We start from the raw sequence: 18,063 nt of genomic DNA, 5'->3' as shown, positions 1-18,063 counted from the left end.
ATTGTACATTTATCAACCCATATCCATCCTGATACAAAGATGGCATGGAAAGCATAGTCTGAATATTGAATAATATTAATTAAGAGATGTCCTGTACCATAATAATGTGGTGAAGCTATCAGTGAAGCCAGACAGGTGCAAGACCAAATGAAAGAGCAGTTTACAGTAGTGTCACACTCAACCCACATCATATAAATTTTAACTGTATCTTGTTGGTTATTTGTTCTTATTTTACAGCATGCCTGAGTTTTCTTCAATACATAAAAATACCACACAAATGCATTAAGTATAGTAAAAATTATAGCTAACCATAATTTGAGCATGTCCATTGGGAAAGGAACTTGAGGAATCTGCGTTTATTGGATCCTGGCAGTTTCTCAATCGACATCTGAAAGCATCTTGGACCTGCAAAAACAATTTAAATTTGAAATATTCACATGCATTGTCCATATAGCTGTATAATAACAAAGCTATAATATCACTTACAGACAGATGATAACTCACATATAAAGGACTTGTGCTAACCACATCAACTAGGACATATTTTGTTGTTACCGATGATATAAACATGAAAACCGGGATGAGGGCGGTATGGGCGTTGTGACTGCCCAGAGCGCAAGCCCGGGGGGTCTCAATGACTGCCCACTATTTGCCCATACTTTAAATCCCCGGTTGTATATGAATGAAGTTCTGCCACAGCAACTTCCAGGCAACAGACGAAAGGGTGCCTGACACCCTGCAGCATCGTGACATCATGAAGCTGTCAGTGGAGAGGAGCCAGGAAGGCAGGTAGAAGGCAAAAAAGAAAGAACAAGTAGAGAAACAGGGAAGAAGAGAAAAGATGAAGTGAAGGTAATTACGTTATTACAGCAAGAATGGAGAAAGAGGTGGCCTGAGATAACAGGAGGGGAGAAGGGCCTGGTGAGGACAAGGGGGGACGGGCTGGAGAGAACAGGGGGGAGGAGCTGGAGAGAACAAGGGAGGAATTTAAGGGCTGGTGTTGCAAATAAAGGGGGGATTTTCTTTATGGTACATAAACATATGCTGAATAAATACTATAACACACAATAAGTAATTAATTATAATTATAAAAAATAAATCATTAATATATTCAAAAGTCAGCGATGTCTTTAATAGCAATAATAGTTTCTATTAAATGTGGGAGAGATTTGTAAGCTATTAATTTGATATTGGGGCCTGTGAGGATGAATATGTCTGTTTATTAAATGGGAATGTTATTAACATACATTTGGGGCTGCTGGCAGGGTGGGAATATGTTGATTTATTAAATGAGAATACTTGTACTTTAATGTTGGTATAGTACATAATAAATGGGGATGCTATTTAACTAATGTTGTGGCTAGCTGCAGGAAGGAAGCTTATTTGATAAATGTAAATTTTATTATTATTATTATTATTATTATTATTATTATTATTATTATCTTTCATTTATAAGTTGCCACAGCGCCGTACATGACATGTACAGAAAACAGTGACCCATGACAAAACATGATACATAAAAATATGAAGAACAAAAATATATAAATATATATATACACAGACACACACACACACAGGTAACATGGTAATGCAAATCAAATTATTTCTGGGACAACGAGTGAAAGCGATGGTAGAAATCAGCGAGAAGTAGGCTGAAGCTTAAGAAAACATGGCTAGGGAAGCAGGCCAAGAGGTACAGAGGGTGAGGGAAGAGTAGAAGGAGTACACAAGGAAAGAGGGCCCTGCTCCTGAGAGCTTAAATCCTAAAGGAAAGCGGGAGAAACAAATAGGGTGGTACTAACTGGGGGATAGAGCCGAGACAAGGGAGTTAGGAGGAGGACTGATAGACCTGAATAAAAAAATGAGTCTTAAGGGCACGCTTGAAGCCTTTTAGAGTAGATGCTAACCTGATGGAACACGAAGGATCGTTCCACAGCTGGGGAGCAGCCCGGGCAAAGGCCTGGAGATGGGAGTGGGAAGAGGTGATCAGTGAAGTAGTGAGGAGACGGTCACAGGCAGAGTGGAGGGGGCGGCTAGGAGTGTAGATAGAGATGAGATTAGAGACGTATGGAGGGGAGGATTTATTAAGAGCCTTAAAGGTGAGGGTGAGGAGTTTAAATTTAATTATGTAGGCCATGGGGAGCCAATGTAGTGACTGTAGGAGGGAGACAGCAGAGATAGAGCGGAGATAAAAATGAGACGGGCAGCAGCATTGAGGATAGACTTAAGAAGTTCAAGGTGAGAATTAGGTAGGCCAGAGAAAAAAGAGGTTACAGTAGTCAAGGTGAGAGTTTACAAGCGAGTGAACAAGGGTTTTCGTGGCTTCCGTGGTGAGAAAGAGGCATATCTTGGATATACTCTGAGGGTGGAAGTAGCAGGAGAGGGAGGGACAGAATGTGAGGTTTGAAAGAGAGGGAGGAATCAAGGATGACCCAAGGCATCGGACTTGAGGGACAGAAGCGAGGGTAGTCTTATTAACAGAAACAGAGAGGGGGGTGGTGTGGGAGAGTCCCGGAAGGGAGGAAGACGATAAGTTCAGTCTTGGAAATATTGAGTTTAAGGAAGCATTGTGACATCCAAGATGAGATGGCCGAGAGACAGCAGGAGACACAAGACAGAAGGGAAGTGGAGAAGTCAGGGGATGAAAGATAAATTTGGGTTTCACCAGCATAGAGGTGGTACTGGAGGCCAAAGGAGCAGATGAGGACACCAAGGGTGTAGAGGGAGAAAAGCAGGGGGCCAAGAACAGAACCTTGGGGAATGCCAACAGGAAAGGGAAGAGGGGGGCATGTAGAGTCATGTATAGAGACTGAGAAGGAGCGGTTGGTGAGGTAAGAGGAAAACCAGGAGAGGACGGTGTTACAAAGGCCTACAGATTTGAGCATTTGCAAAAGGAGTGCATGGTCAACGGCATTGAAGGCCGGGGACTCACTAGTGACCTTAGTGAGGGCAGTTTCGGTGGAGTGGAGGGGTCGAAAACCGGATTGGAGCGAGTCAATGAGTGAGTGAGAAGAGAGAATCATTAATTTAATATCGAGCTGGTTAGGGGGAAGGAGGCCTAGTTATTAAACATGGGTGCTATGAATTTAATGGCAGGGCTATATGGGGGGAAATAGGCATATTTATTAAATGTGAATGCCATCAATTACATTCTGGGTCTGATTGGGTGTAAGGAGTCCTGCTTAAAAAAAAAAAGGCTACTGATTTAATGTCTGGCTGCTTGGTGGGAAGGTAGGCCTAGAATGTTGACTCACTAGTCAGCTTTCCAGAAGGTGAATAATACCTATCTCTTTGCCAAACAGGATCCCGACATTCCAGGATTCAGTCAAGAGCAAAAAAAACAACAACATGCCCTACTCTCAATGGTTACCAGCCTTATGCTTAAAAGCACTGACCTCCTTGGGCTGTTGGGCACAGAGTAATGAACAAGTATGAGTATGTAGAAGCAACTTTGCCACCTCAATGGTCTAGTACCATGGACAGGTATTCCTTATACCAAAAAAAGTTTAAAAATAAAACACAGACACAATTTTGATATAAACTTGATATGAATAAAAGCCTCCTCAAGCCTTTGTTTTCACTTTCTAAAAACTATTATATTAATTAATACAAATTACTTCTTTCTTTTCCTCTTGATCCAGCATACTGAAAATCAGAAAAACAAAACTCGATAAACCCTGTTATAAAATGTTCTCTACACACTAGCAGCAACCGAACCTTTATGGTTAAATCCTTGAGTCCCCAAAACTCCCCTTCATTGGGCAGCCTGTGATTAGCAGGCAGTGAAGAGGAGTTCTGGTGAGTCTAGAGTTATTGTTAGCTCTGTACAGTGTTGTGCAGGGAACATTTTTTAATTAGGATTGTTTTTTTGGTTTAATTTCTATTTAGACTGCATTGGATCAAGTAAATGGATGAAAATATATATTTTTAAAATGTAATAAATTGGGGAATCGAATGAAGGTTTGGAGACTGGACTATTTTATTCAAATAAAAGTTTATTTAAAAAATATATTATACTGGAGCCATTTAGGAACAGAGTTTCCCCTTTAGGGTCCTCAATTGTGTTAATTACCATGAACACAGCCAAGAGAGGGTTAGGGAGAGCCCCAGCGCTTTTAAGCACAGGACTGGACGGGAGTGATGATGTTTTTTGAAATATTGGGAACCTAGTGCTGTACTGGTTGAAAATCTGGTGCCCATTTTTAAAATATTGCTTTACTTTAAACAGTGTTGGTGTGGTTAATCCAGCTCAAAAAGAGTTCAACTTGTGAATTATACATTTTGCAACAGATATGTTTGATCACAAACAAATAAATGCATACTTATTATAAGAGGATAGTTAAGCTCTGTGGTGTCCAGTATAATGAAATAAACATACTGATTCATTAACAAAATGAACGTAATGTGAGTTTTTTTTTTAAAAAAAGCACGTACATCGGGCATTCGCACGTCCGCATTCAACAAGGAACGGATCTGAAGATACGTCTGTTGATAAATACAGATCTACGTCCACTCTGCTCTAACAGACAATACACTGCAAGATACGTCGAATACATATGGGGAATATAAAGTCACAAAAGAAAGCACAGAGAAAAACCCAAAACTATTCAATTAATGTCCCCTGTTTATAATATAGTCATTAATGACAAAACATTAAAAAATAAAAAGTTCCCCTCCCCCGAAATACATTTCTTAGGATGTTATGAATGTCTTCTCTATATTAAATGTATTTTTACAGTTGCTCCTGACTGCAAGCGCATGTTCTAGCATACATCAATGGCTGTCATCACTAGCAACTGGCACTTACACCAGACCTGTAACTGGTGCAAGTGGTAGAGCTGAAAATCATGTATCTTTGAGATGCCCAAAGCTTAAATTGGCTGCTGCGTGTACTGAAGCTTGGCATGTCTTTACTGTACATTGAATACATACAATCACGCATTCCCCTCTAGTTCCACCCATGAAATTTTAGGCTGTAGTAAGGGTCCTTTGCACTTCTGAATTGGACATTGCTATGTTCTCAGGCATATACTCCAGTTCTGGGCATGCACAGTAGGAATTTACGCAGAATTATGAATATTATGCACATTTATTCATTAGGATTTATTTAATTGATTTTCCATGTTGTAAAAATACTTAAAAATAGGTTGCAAAGCATGTTAAGTGAGTGTGTGAATTAATTGGAAATGCCTGTTCCTCTGACAGCATAGCAAGGTTTCCACTATTACACGGTGACCACAAGCATGGAGTACTCCTGTCCCCACGTTATATTAAATAACTAACCACAGGCTGTTCAATGAATGTTTGGTGTGTAAAAATCCGCACAACCTACAACGTAGCTCTGTGATGAAAAATGCTGAGGTTATTCCTAAAAACCCCCAGAGTGATTTACAAGATTGTGACCCAGTATAATTAACAGGAATCGCTAAGCTCCCTGTCTATTATGCCAAAAGTATACATTAAAATAAACATACACTTACAATTTTAGAATAAACTTTGACTGAATAAAGTATTTTCAAAAACCCTTGTTTACCACTATATATAAAGAAATATATTATTTTCTTCCTTCTTGATCTGTTGCAATGCAAATAGAAAAAAATTCCCATATAAACACATCTACTGGTCACTAGTATTAACTGTTGCTAAATGTTCAAAGCAGAGACCACTGAGGACTCCCCCAGCTTTGATCATTTAGCCACAGTCAGTGCTAATGAGTGGGTGTTTTTTTTTAAGAACATTTTTCTTTATCCATTCATGACCATGACAGATTAGAAAAGAAAGAAAAAGAAAAGATGCTTATATTTCACATTTAATAATGTGATAAATTAGGGTAATTTATTAAAGTTTATTATAAAAATAAGTTGGCATTTTGAGTCATTTATCTTCATTTTCATTATGAAGTCCACAGCACTATTCCAATATTCCAAATTCCAAACTAAAGCAGCAAGACTTGGTGGTGGTTATAAAACCTTAATTCAATGGTTAACTACTGCAATTATAGAGGTTGCAACGGGTCTCTTGCGACCTGTGGTTCCAGTAGTCCTACACCACATAGCTGATGGTAGCATGTGTGAGAGGGTGCCCCCGGCTGTGGAGCCCATGAAGAGGGCAAAGAAAAGAAGAGAGAAGAAAGAAGGCAAGGACTACTCACCCGTCTACAGATACGGCAGCAATAAGTTGTTCCCTTTTCCGGTCCCAGTGCTGTTGAAAGCGAATCAAAAATGATTCCCTGTCAGCCAACTGGTGGGCACAACGATGAGCCAAACACGGTTTTCCGCATCACTGCTCTGTGCCAGCACCACGGCTATTATATAACATTCTCGTGCGGCACAGTTTCAGTTCGGCCTGACCAGGACGGGTCTCTGGAGAAGAAACGCAGTGGTCAAGAAGGAAGAAGCTGAAGATGCACGAACCCAGCAGGGTCAAGAGAGAAGATACTGGATAGTGGAAAGTAGCCAGCGAAAGAAAGAAACAAATACAATATACTGCAACCGATAATGCAGTCGGAGAGTGACAGGATCAAGACAGAAGATTGAGGAAGCCATCCAGGAGAAGCAGCACAGGGAAAAAAAAGGGCTTTCCCCCCTGCTGCCCACAAAGCTGCTAGAGTCAGGTAAGGCCCTCTGGTCATCTCTCTTTCAGGCCCATGCTTGTACTATATCTTTCAGTTTCTTCCTTACACTTGGGCACATTTTCACATTACCCTGGGCATATTTCGGGCACTAGTGATTGTAGAATAGCTGTAATGTTGTGATATCTGTACCATAGTGCAAAAGAGAAATTGTCTCCTCCATTCATATTTGTGAATTGCTATCTGCCTAAGAGACCGTGCAACAGCCCAAAGTATGTAGGAAGTGGGTAGGGGAAGAGGGTGTGTAAGTTAGAGAATAAACACGCAAGGGATGAGTCCTAGTTTGAAACTTACACCAGAGCGGAGGGAAATATAATATAGATTGGATCCTGTCAGTTTCTCAATTCATATATTGAATAATACAATATGATATAGATATGTTAGTTTTGATATTTAAAGAAAGAAATACCCTATAGATCATGGACAGTCAAGTAAACTTAAGCAATTATTATTAGTGACCATAATGCATACTGGGGCATTGAGAGCCATTGATCAGCTTTAAAAGGCAAAGTTTGACTAGCATTATCAATTGCACCCTTCTATCATGCAGTACCCAGTGGCACACACAAGCCACAGTCTGACTTATGCACGTAGCCTGGAACACAATGGAGCTGGGCAAATATAATGACCTACCAGCCATACTAGCAACCTTATTGGCACAAATGCTGGCCAAACTATACAAGGTCTCCTTGTCACAGCCATACTAGCAGTGAAGGCCTCTGAAGTTTCCCAGTCAGCTGTAATACAAGAGGCAGCAGCAGGAAAATTTAAGCTGCTCTCAGCTGTGAACAGACGATACCTCCCAATGTTCCCAACCACTTGACAAACATGTCCCCGGGTGGGACAGCGGGACAGAGCCCTAAAATCGGGCCTGTCAGGCCGAAATTGTGACCTACATCTTAGATTTTAGACGGTAATGTGCTCAGAGAGATTCTCTCTGGAGGTATAAATCCTATAAGCCAACAAGCCTGCTGTCATATTTTTTTTTACAGAGAAAGTCAAAACCTTAGTTATACATCACAAAATCTGTTTCATTTTCTCAGCCAATAATCAATAGTTACTTCTATATTGAAAATCTGATGCAGCAATCACGTAGCTGAGCACTCCTTTGTAGCCTTAGAAGGATGTAGCTATAACCTGTGTCACCCATCATAATTATACCCTGAGAGATGAAAAAGGGCACAATTTGCTAAACAAAGTAAATAAGAAATGGAGAAATTCATTAACTTCTAGATAGTTGGAAAACAACAATGCAGATAGGTGGAGAGAAAATGAGCAGTGTAGCAATTGCTGAAAAAGGGTGCTGAAAAATAGAGGAAAACAGACATAATGCACTGTCCAATGATGGTATGCCAAGGCATGTATCATAACATGGGTTATCACAGCCATGAACAAAGCAACAAAACTACTGCTCCAGGCACCGGCATCTAAATGTTATTCAGCGATCCAAAAGTTAAAGGAACACATTTTTCAGACAAACAAGTGCAAATTGATGAACCAAGAATCGGTGAAGCCTTCCAAGATAGGACACACCTTAAAAAGTATATGATCTCTATACATAAGATGCAAAAACAGCTATTTATTAGGTTCAATGATCTTGAAAATAGATAATAAATAGATAATAATAAACATATTAACATTTCTAACTAGATGATATTTTTTTGTATCCATTCAGATTTAAGAAATTAGCTTCCTTAACATTGAACCAAACCATCAACTTTTCTCAATAAACCCCTGACCCCACACTTAACGAAAATTCTCGGTCACCTTTATATACTCCAGTGCCATATAGGAGGAAACAGCACCATCTATCCTCTGATGAAACTAGCAGTACTCTAGAGAAATGCATGAGGAAAACTAACAAGGATTTGCTGCAAATAGATCACAGTAAATGTTGGCAAAAAAATTGTGAAACATAGTAAAAAAATATCCCCAGCCTACTAAAAACAGAAATATTGTTGAATTACTTTGAATACATGATGAAACAATTTCTATTGGCAAGGTTACAAGAAGTGCATATGAGAACGATTAATAGAGACTATATTTCCCAAGCTCAAAACTCATAAAGCATATGGTAACTGAAGAGATTGTGATATGTTTGAAATATAAAAGAGATGTCTATCACAAATCCAAATTCTGAGAGTCTGAGGTTGGACTAACCATACTGAGATATTAAACCAGTTTTGGTGGATTTATAAATAATCATAACATTTGCCAAAAGAGCAATGTAAGTGAACATCACCGACACCCCCATTTCCGAATGAGATAAAAGCACTGACACTGGAAAATCTTTATTTTGATAGAAAAGCAATATTTCCAGAAATAAAAAGGAATATCCAATTTATAAACAATATGGGGACCATATATATAAAAAAAAAGTTATAAAGTGATGTTTGGGCAGATGTCATGAAATTGTTTGAATCTACATACTGGTATCTTAATAACAACTTAGAGAAACCTCAATGGATGATGAAAATTATGGTATTGTCCACATTTATCAGAAATTTGAATAGAGCATATTGATTGAGATGATTAAACTGCTTTTACTCCCCTTCTGCCCTTTTCCCCCACCTTTTACCTCTGCTCCCCCAGTACTGATAGTTGATTATTGTGTAGTTGTCTCCCTAATGTAGGATGGCACCTAAAAATTAGAGTTTACTAGGATTATATTTATGACTTGTATGAGTTTATTGGAGTTTAAAATGTTCTGTTAAGTAAAATGTTTAATTCATTATATTTACGTATTTTAGCGAGATATTGTGAAATTGGATATCTGAAACTTTTGCAGGGTTAACTGTGTTGCTACAAGAGTTATATTTTGCAGAATATATGTATTTTTATGAATATTTTATACAAACACTATGTACTCGAGTTGTTAAGACAAAAAAATGTATTGCGTTGCAATGAAAAATGCATTGTAAAGGAATTTAAAATATAAAGAAAACATACTTTGACACTGACAATAAAAAGTAATGTAAAGTTTTTTTTCCTTGCTGCGCAATAATTTTGATTTGACCTGCAGTGGCACAGATAGGGAACAGGTACAAAGGACCTGGGACAGTGCATCCCTTGGGGGCTCAGCTGTGGTGATGATGATGATGGTGAACAGAGCTCCACCTGAGCTGGATTGTGGTCAGGGGGTAAAGTGACTTTGTAGATCCATCGTTTCCTATTGATCTGCACAGTAACAACATTCCTTGGTTTTGAGCAAAGCTGAACATGCAGCCTAGGGGGGAGTATATGCTGTCCTACCCTCCATAGGCTATGAGCACAGCCTGGGGGGCCCTTACAAGTGGATGATCTCAGTGGCCCTGCATTGTTCAGGATAAATATAAGATACAAATATAAAGGAGTTCGATGGGAACACTCATTAAGCTTTCAGACATAGATGCACCTCGAATGCTTGAAGATTTTGTCTATGCTTTCAATTTGAAATCTTTTCAATGTCCGTGTACAAGTCTTTTATAATAGAGGTCGTGAATACAATTCTTTAAGAACAGTTAAATTACATATTTATTTTCTGTACAAAGACTTGTTTTAGGTGATGACAATATATAACATTTCAAAGATGAGCCTGAATTATTATAATATTATATATTTAATAACAGATTTCATTTGATACTTAGCATGTTTTAGTGAATCTGGGCCTTGGATTAAATTAGTATGCTTGCACAGCAACTTGGAGATTTGTGGTAAACAAATTTATGACTCCTCTAGTAAAATTTGGCAGTGTCTATTTTTCATGTTATTTCAAGCTGAGTTCCATTAGTATTTCATCATATACCAAGATATACATGCTTCCCATTTGTTTTCTATATCTAGCTTAATTATAATATGTGAGATCATTTTTCCAGGAGGTTGGATGGTAATAGAACAGCATTAAAACAAATGATACAAATACAGTTATTAATATAATACAAGATCAGCAGATATTTATACATTTTAATTTTATTTTATAATATTGAATTTTTGAAGGAAGAATTCATTCCCAAATTTTAAGCCTTTCATTTATTACCGTATGTGAAAAATATATTTATTCTGTATTTTTATTATGAATCAAACAACCATGTAACCTGACAAAGGAGGTAACTCTGAAACTGTCGTGCATGCCTGCTGATTTCAGCTATGTCCTAAGCTGCAGAACATGAATAAATGTGGCTTTAATTAGCCTTTGCTAAAATTTGTGGGTGCCCTGGTTCTATCTTAGCTGTTTTGCAACAATCATCTAGCAGTTTTTTTGTGGATTTTGTGTGGCTAATTACCATGCTTTCAAAGATCTACCATGCAATAAAAGCATAAGTAAATATATCAACTTTAAAACATAAAAAAAAAAAACTTAACCTAAACTGTGTTGAAAAGTCATATTGTATCATTAACAAGTAAATACTGTATATAAAATGTCCAACACTGCAACAGATGTTTGTCCTTGCATGCAACCTTGTAATCAATCTTAAAAGTCAACAGTGACAAATTGATTTGCACACCAAAAGTGTATTTTACTAAAGAGTGATTTGCGTTGCTATTGACTATACATGTGCTCACCAACATCCCACATTTAGCAATGCATGGTGAGTTTAAAATTTGCTGCATACTACCATGAGTTTTAGGAAAGCACCATTGCTAAGGAAAAATCTTCCAATATTGGTTTATGAACCCTACAATACTTGTTCTGCTGTGATAATAAGGCCAGGTCCAATGAGAGATAAAACAAATAGTGATCAGTGTTTAAAATAAAAGTTTACCAACCAAATATATACAATGACACACAGTTGGAACAATTATTCCTAATTATCTGATTGGTTGGATGATTGCAAACAAACTCGGAATCCCTTTTGGGATAATAACAGTTGCAGCTCTATTTATGAGCATCAATACAGCAAGGCCACCAATGCTAATGACAGTCAGAGACAGGTACCTCATCATATATTAATATTGAGAAGTTATCATTAAGACATTAAATAATATTTTTTGAATGTGATAGGACCACTAAAATTGTACTCTACTGATTGGCAAATGTGCATGTTCTCTTCAGCACTTCAGATGTTACAAAACAATCTACAGTTTTACTTCAATTAATCCTGCCCCAATATGTGTTGTACTTTAATCCATCCCAGTGCCTTACACATGATAGTATATGCACATTTAAACTTTCCAATGCCAATAATAACACAGACATATACAGTAGATGGTCAATTAGCTCATAGAAAACCCAGCTGTTCATTAACTGGCACTCATGGGTTCAAAATGACCAAGACAGTTCGGAAGGTTAGCAATGATGCCTACATGTCCATAACTGCAATTAACCTAAACTGAGTAATTGTTCCCAAAGCATCCTCTTCTTTGGCCAAAGGCCAAATGACGTCTTATTTAGCCCCACTCATAATATGTCTGTGTTTGAGCAGTCTAATGGAGGAGGGGTGGTTAAGAACAGGCTGCCGAAACAGGATGTGGGTTTCAAGTTTTCGGATTAGACTGCCGTTGAGCATTAGGGGTAGGATGTTTGAGGCATGTTAGAACTAAGTGTCTGGTCAGTTTTAGGGTTGATTTCTGGAGACAATGCAAAGGTTATGAGTGAAAGCAGAGTTAGGGTCAGCAATCTTACCTGACCCAGTCAAGTGTGAACTTCATCACATTTCAAGCAATTCTTGCCCATGCAATTGCTGGGGACCAACCGTAATGAAAATATTTGAGAATTTAAAATGGACTGCTCCAATCACTGCCTACCCATCACACCACTAAATCATTTTATACCTTGAGATTCTGCTTTAACCTTTGCAATAATATTTACAGAGTTGAGAATTACTAAAATTAATTTAGGTGACTACCCTCATCTAAACCTTATTTTCTTCACTCTTCTTTCCCTCCTTTGCTCATACCATGGTATACGCTTTTTTGTATGAACATGTTGATTATAGTAAATAAAATGACTATATAGCTTAACACAATTTCAGAAATCTCGACAAAAATAGAGCACAAAAGATAGTTAAATGTATTTTAATTCAAATAAGATTACACATTTCATCCTTCATAAATCTAAAATTTAAAAATATTTGATAGTTATTACTTCCGCTTTAAAGCTGTGATACCCTCTAAAGATGAGTTTTTTAAAACAAAAATCACTATGGTTACATTTTAAGAGAACACATTGAGTTGTTCATTTTTCTTTAGGGTTTTGATTCAAGTCGCTACTATAGTTTGCTAAGTGTCGTATGATTCCCATGGCAACCACAGTCACATGATGTAGTGAGTAAAAAGGCTTTTGAACATACATAGAATGAAACCATGTCCCTCTTCCATTCTCTGCCTTCACTTGGCCATCAACAAGTTTCCTGACTGATTGGCTCAGGAAAAAAACACTTTATTTGCAGTGGGAGCCATATAAATCTCGTCTACAGAGCGATTTTGAAAGGGAAACACTAAGTTATAGTAAAACTTCCTGGAAAAATTACATCAGCTTTAGTTACTTGTTAAAGTGCGACAAAACAAAACAAAATAAAAACCTATGGGAGATTGCATCTGTAAGTTATGCACAAATGTATTTGTGAATGTTATACTAATTTAAACAAGTTAACTTTCTTTCTTATTCACCTTTGCCCTTTAACTCTTTGGGGCTATGGTTGGTTACAAATATTTTAATGATTTATTGACATTAAATCATTTTAATGAAAATAACTTGTTTTAATGATTACATGGAAATAAAAGGCTAGAGTGGGGATTTAAATATACTATAAATCTAATTAAGTCAGATGCTTATTCTATATAAAGTGTTGGATTGAATTTTCCACCTTACTGAATTTTTATGTGTGGCATAGAAAACAACAGTCTCAAGCCATCTGTGTACTTTTCACTGCTAAAACCTCTGTTTGCCAAACCAGGTATTCTGGGAGTTCACTTAGCAAATTCCAGGCTTCAAACCAAAAAAAGGATATTGCTGCTAGCTGTATTTATGAAGCCATAATGCTATTTTCCTTTCCTTTGATAGTACAGTATCTTTGTAGCTGTAAAAAAATGCAATGCTTTATTTTGAATAATCTAGTGTCCAAAGCAGAACATGTGTACAAGCGATCCATTTCTGCGGTAAACAAAATACATTTCAACAGATATTTATATTGATAATGTAAACAAATTCATATGTAGATATTTTACTTAACATATGCTAACCATCATAACCACTGTGCCAGCTTGGGGCAGTTACTCCACTTCAATTCCTGAAACACACATATTTTGTGGAACCTATTATACAAATCAACATATATTCATCTCCTAGAAATAGTAGAAGCAAAGTAGAATAAAGACATAGGATACAGCCAATTTTTGTTAAAGTAGACATTAATATTTTATGTTGATGTTTTACTAGTTATGTTTGTAACATGTTACTTAATATTGAGTCCTTACAGGATAAAGAACAAGGATTCCTACAAGATTAGTGAATACATATAATTGTTTATAGTTGTTATTTTTTTAAATAACCCTTTACAAGAAATATAACAATTGTGATATTTACTTCAGCTAACTGGTTACGCAAAGAATTCTGTTAGTTGAATATCGATAAATAATGTATTAGACTATTACAACCAGCAAATCTATAAACACAGTATTTAAAGTAAGGAGTTAGAGATCAAGTACAGATTTCTCAGTTTTCCAGTGCTATGTTCACCAGGCAGTGAACACTTACTGACCTAAGCATTGATAAATGGGCACTCAGGGGCTGTTTTAGAGGTAGGTGCAAATTTTGCCCAGATGCAGAATTTTTATTAAGTAAACTATATATTTTAGTAATGATTACTTAATGTGTACATTTACAGTTCATTTACCAAAAATTTGGGCTGTATTGAGCATTTAGAAAACTATGAAAAAGCACTTGTCTAACAGAACCCTTATTAATGCTAATATAAAGGTAGATATTCAATAATATATTCCTCACCTCTCTCCGTAGAATGCAATGGACCATCACAATGACAAATCCTTGCAATGAATCAAATACTGCGAACAGTATTTGAAACAATATCGATCTCTTATCTGTCATTGCTAGAACAGCGGACATCCACGTCAAAGCCAGTAGAGGAAGGACAACACAAGAACTCCAAAGGGATGCCCTATTTAGAGAGAAATATTGCTGAACCAAATTGTGCTTTGCCTATAAATCTATCACATTAGCTTAAATTAACAGGCAACCTTTCAGTGCTAAGATGACCAGTGAGATATACATATGTTTTAGGACTAGACCACCTTGGAACTGAAGGGATTGATGCCAAGATAATGTTTTTTTTTACTTAAAATAAGTGTTTATTTAAATACAATGTTGCTAATGTTTAAAAATTAAAATAAGAAAAACAGAACAGAAAAGACATTGTATTATTATTAGAAGAACACAAATTGTATCAGGCTATTTTCAGACATGCACGGTAAAAGATTTGTAACAAGAAGATGTAAATGATTTAGACTAACATGGCATTACTGGCGGTGGTGGCTGACAAAGCTGTTGTTGAAACTACTCCACACTTGGCACATTTGAGCGTCAAACCGCTATGAGGCTCACTCATCTGACTGCAAACAAACAGAACACCCACAAAAAGAACAAAGTATTCAATTTTCACCAAAATAATTGCTGCTGTAGTTTTTTTTTTCTTTGTTTTTAAATAAGATCTCATGCATACGTAACATGATGAATGTATTGATTTGTTTAATAATGGAAACTTTTTGTCATTTTTATATAATTGCTTGTGACAATAACTACATATACAAAAAGAAGGATCATTTCATTCATGCATGCAGGGCTTGTGTCTCGCTTTACAAAATGAGAAATTCCCATTTTGCAAAAGTAAAGCCGTTGAATACACATTGAGCTAAACAAAAGCAGGTGCTAAATCAGACATATGATGGTAACCCTATATTCAGGCCAATGATAATAGATTTGAATAATATTATGCTTTTTTTAAAATTCATGTTATTATATGATAGATAGTAATTGCATCACAATGTAATTTACAATTACAATATTTAAGATGTCAATCAATGGTTATAATTACATACACACATTAAGTTTACAATAAAAGCATAGCCTGTATGTAGGGTTAAAGTGAAAGGAATTTGATGAACTATTATAGTTGAATATGTATATTGTTTACAAAACAGTGCAGAAGCATCAATCCCCAATAAATATAAAACAGTGATTTTAACAATACAATTAAAATAAAATACAATACAAATAAAATACTTAAAGTGTATTTATTTTATTGACATTCTGCCCTATAAGTAATAGTAGTACAACCTAATACACAAATTAGCCTATGTAATGTAATCGTAGCCCATATATGTGTGTGTAGAATTAGATAATGTCTTGATTGCCGTGGCCTGTACAAAACAAGATTCCTTGTCATCAAAATATTACAGGAAGAACAGCCTCCACAGGAGATATAACCTATGTCATTTCCTGCTGTTATAAACACAATTTATAAGTAGGTAGTCCGCCAACAGTTTGACTTAATTGGCACTTTCAACAAGTACTTTAGTGTTCATTTCTCATTATAATTCAGGAGAGAAAGAAAACAAATCATTGAACAAACTTTTGTAACTAATTAGCACAATGTTTACTGTATACAAAACCATATTAACAGATACAACGCATTTATTCCAAAGTCTTGTACATGACAGTGTACCCCAGGTGGCTTATTCTGTGAGTTATAACATGGCAAATGACAAATAATTACTTTGTACAGGAGATGCAGTCTTTCCTTTTACTAATTTATATTCTACCAAAGTCTATTTATCACCTTAAGTCTTGTTAACATTAAGCAATTTCTGTTCGGTGGCATATAAATATAAAAAAAGTCATTGAATATTTTTAAGACTTTTTATTGATTTTTAAGCTTGCTACAACACAAACATAACCAACATTCGCACATTTAAATACATAAATAAATGCCACCACAGCATTAAAAAGAGATCACCTATCATCATTTTGCTAGTGTTGGGTAATCATAGATTTAGACACCGCTAAGCCTTTGACTGATCCTTACAATTACATAATCCTGGTTCACGCATCAAATCACGGCCATAAAAACCACATTAGCTCAACTTTAGGAAGGTAAATGGATCTGATAAAAGGGAGTATACCATTAATCATAGATTTATTATAAAATAGCATCTGCTGATCTAGACCTAATGTATATGGCTTAGTGAGATCTGGACCAGTCATGCCTAAAAGGCATAGATGCAGTATACAAGTAAGTCATCATTAAAAATAGCAATCACCTGGTTCCAGAAACAGCTAATTGTACAGCAGGCCCCCAGGATGTTACTAAAGTACCCTCCACCAGTTCACATTTAGGACATACTGGGGAATCTCTAATACCTCCTGGAACCATCACTTAAGGGTACAGATATGCTCTGTTAAATAAAAGAGTTTGTATAAATCTATCTTGGGCAGTTATAGAAAAAATAAATGTAATACATTCTCAGCTCTCTTTCACTCCTCACAGCACCCACATCCTCTGCCAAAAAGTTTAAGAGCAAGGAGGTGGCGTGTTTGACAAATAATAATTTTTGATCTATTTTAGCAGTGAACTTCATGCGGGATGCTTAGAATAAAAAGCATTCTAAAGGAGATAGAGCAACGCCTTAGTCTCATTGTCTGTGTGCAGCATGTCACTGTTGCGGACATCTTTAAAAACATCATGAGGTGTATCAATTTTTTTATGAATGCATTGAAATAAGCGAAAGACCTTATCTATGTCTCCAAGCGTGAGGATAGATTTTAACCTTCCTAAACCAGTCCTCTTTAAAATTATACATTTTTTAGACTCTTTTTGAACCAAAATGAAGTGTAAAAAGAGACTTAGTGGGATTGAGCTAATTGTTGGCACAAAGCCCACACACAGAAAAGCTGCTGTGTATAGGTCGAAAGAGGCTCAAAAGACCTTACAATATGTAGGTCTTCAACATCTCTGCAGCAGGCCCTGTATAGCATTGAAGCTGAGTTGGCCTCATTCCCTTGCAGTTTCCAGAAAACTTACTATAAATAAGTCAAAGTAAAGTTTATATATATATATTTCCTATTTCTAACTCTCATTAGGGACCCTGAAGCTCTAGTATTATTTAATATGGACCTTGCACAGTGATTTTGATTCATTTCTTTTCTTTTTCTAGATTTTTGTATATATATATATATATATATATATATATATATATATATATATATATATACATACATACACAGTTAGAATTTTAAAAGTAAATTATTATGTTCATCATGTTATAAAACTACCACGTCCTTCTCCCCATATCTTTAATTGTGTTCTGGATCTAAAGTGTTTATGTATTTATATATTTTTAAGCCAAAATTGTCTTGTAAGATTTAACAAAGTATATAAGTGATGATGCAAAAAGAGACCAGCATCTCTCTGGGGTGAAGATGAGAGGTGATGAAGACA

General features: G+C 36.3%; 1 protein-coding gene across 3 annotated transcripts in view; it reads right to left on the bottom strand.

Annotated features, from left to right (window-relative positions):
- The window catches only part of ADGRB3 (adhesion G protein-coupled receptor B3), a 716,821-nt gene that overhangs the window by 52,393 nt on the left and 646,365 nt on the right, over window positions 1-18,063 (bottom strand). For 2 of the 3 annotated variants that reach the window (XM_075202577.1, XM_075202579.1), the window contains 3 exons: window positions 15,080-15,178; window positions 14,556-14,727; window positions 310-405 (listed from right to left, as the gene is read on the bottom strand). In XM_075202577.1, the coding sequence (XP_075058678.1) occupies window positions 310-405; window positions 14,556-14,727; window positions 15,080-15,178 (367 nt within the window). The remainder of the gene's footprint in view (window positions 1-309; window positions 406-14,555; window positions 14,728-15,079; window positions 15,179-18,063) is intronic. The other variant, XM_075202578.1, reaches the window with a different exon arrangement.

The sequence above is a fragment of the Mixophyes fleayi genome, chromosome 3 (genome assembly GCF_038048845.1).
Source record: "Mixophyes fleayi isolate aMixFle1 chromosome 3, aMixFle1.hap1, whole genome shotgun sequence".
Taxonomy (NCBI): domain Eukaryota; kingdom Metazoa; phylum Chordata; class Amphibia; order Anura; family Limnodynastidae; genus Mixophyes; species Mixophyes fleayi.
Note: the sequence above shows the minus strand (reverse complement) of the source record. Positions and strands in the feature narration are given on the sequence as shown.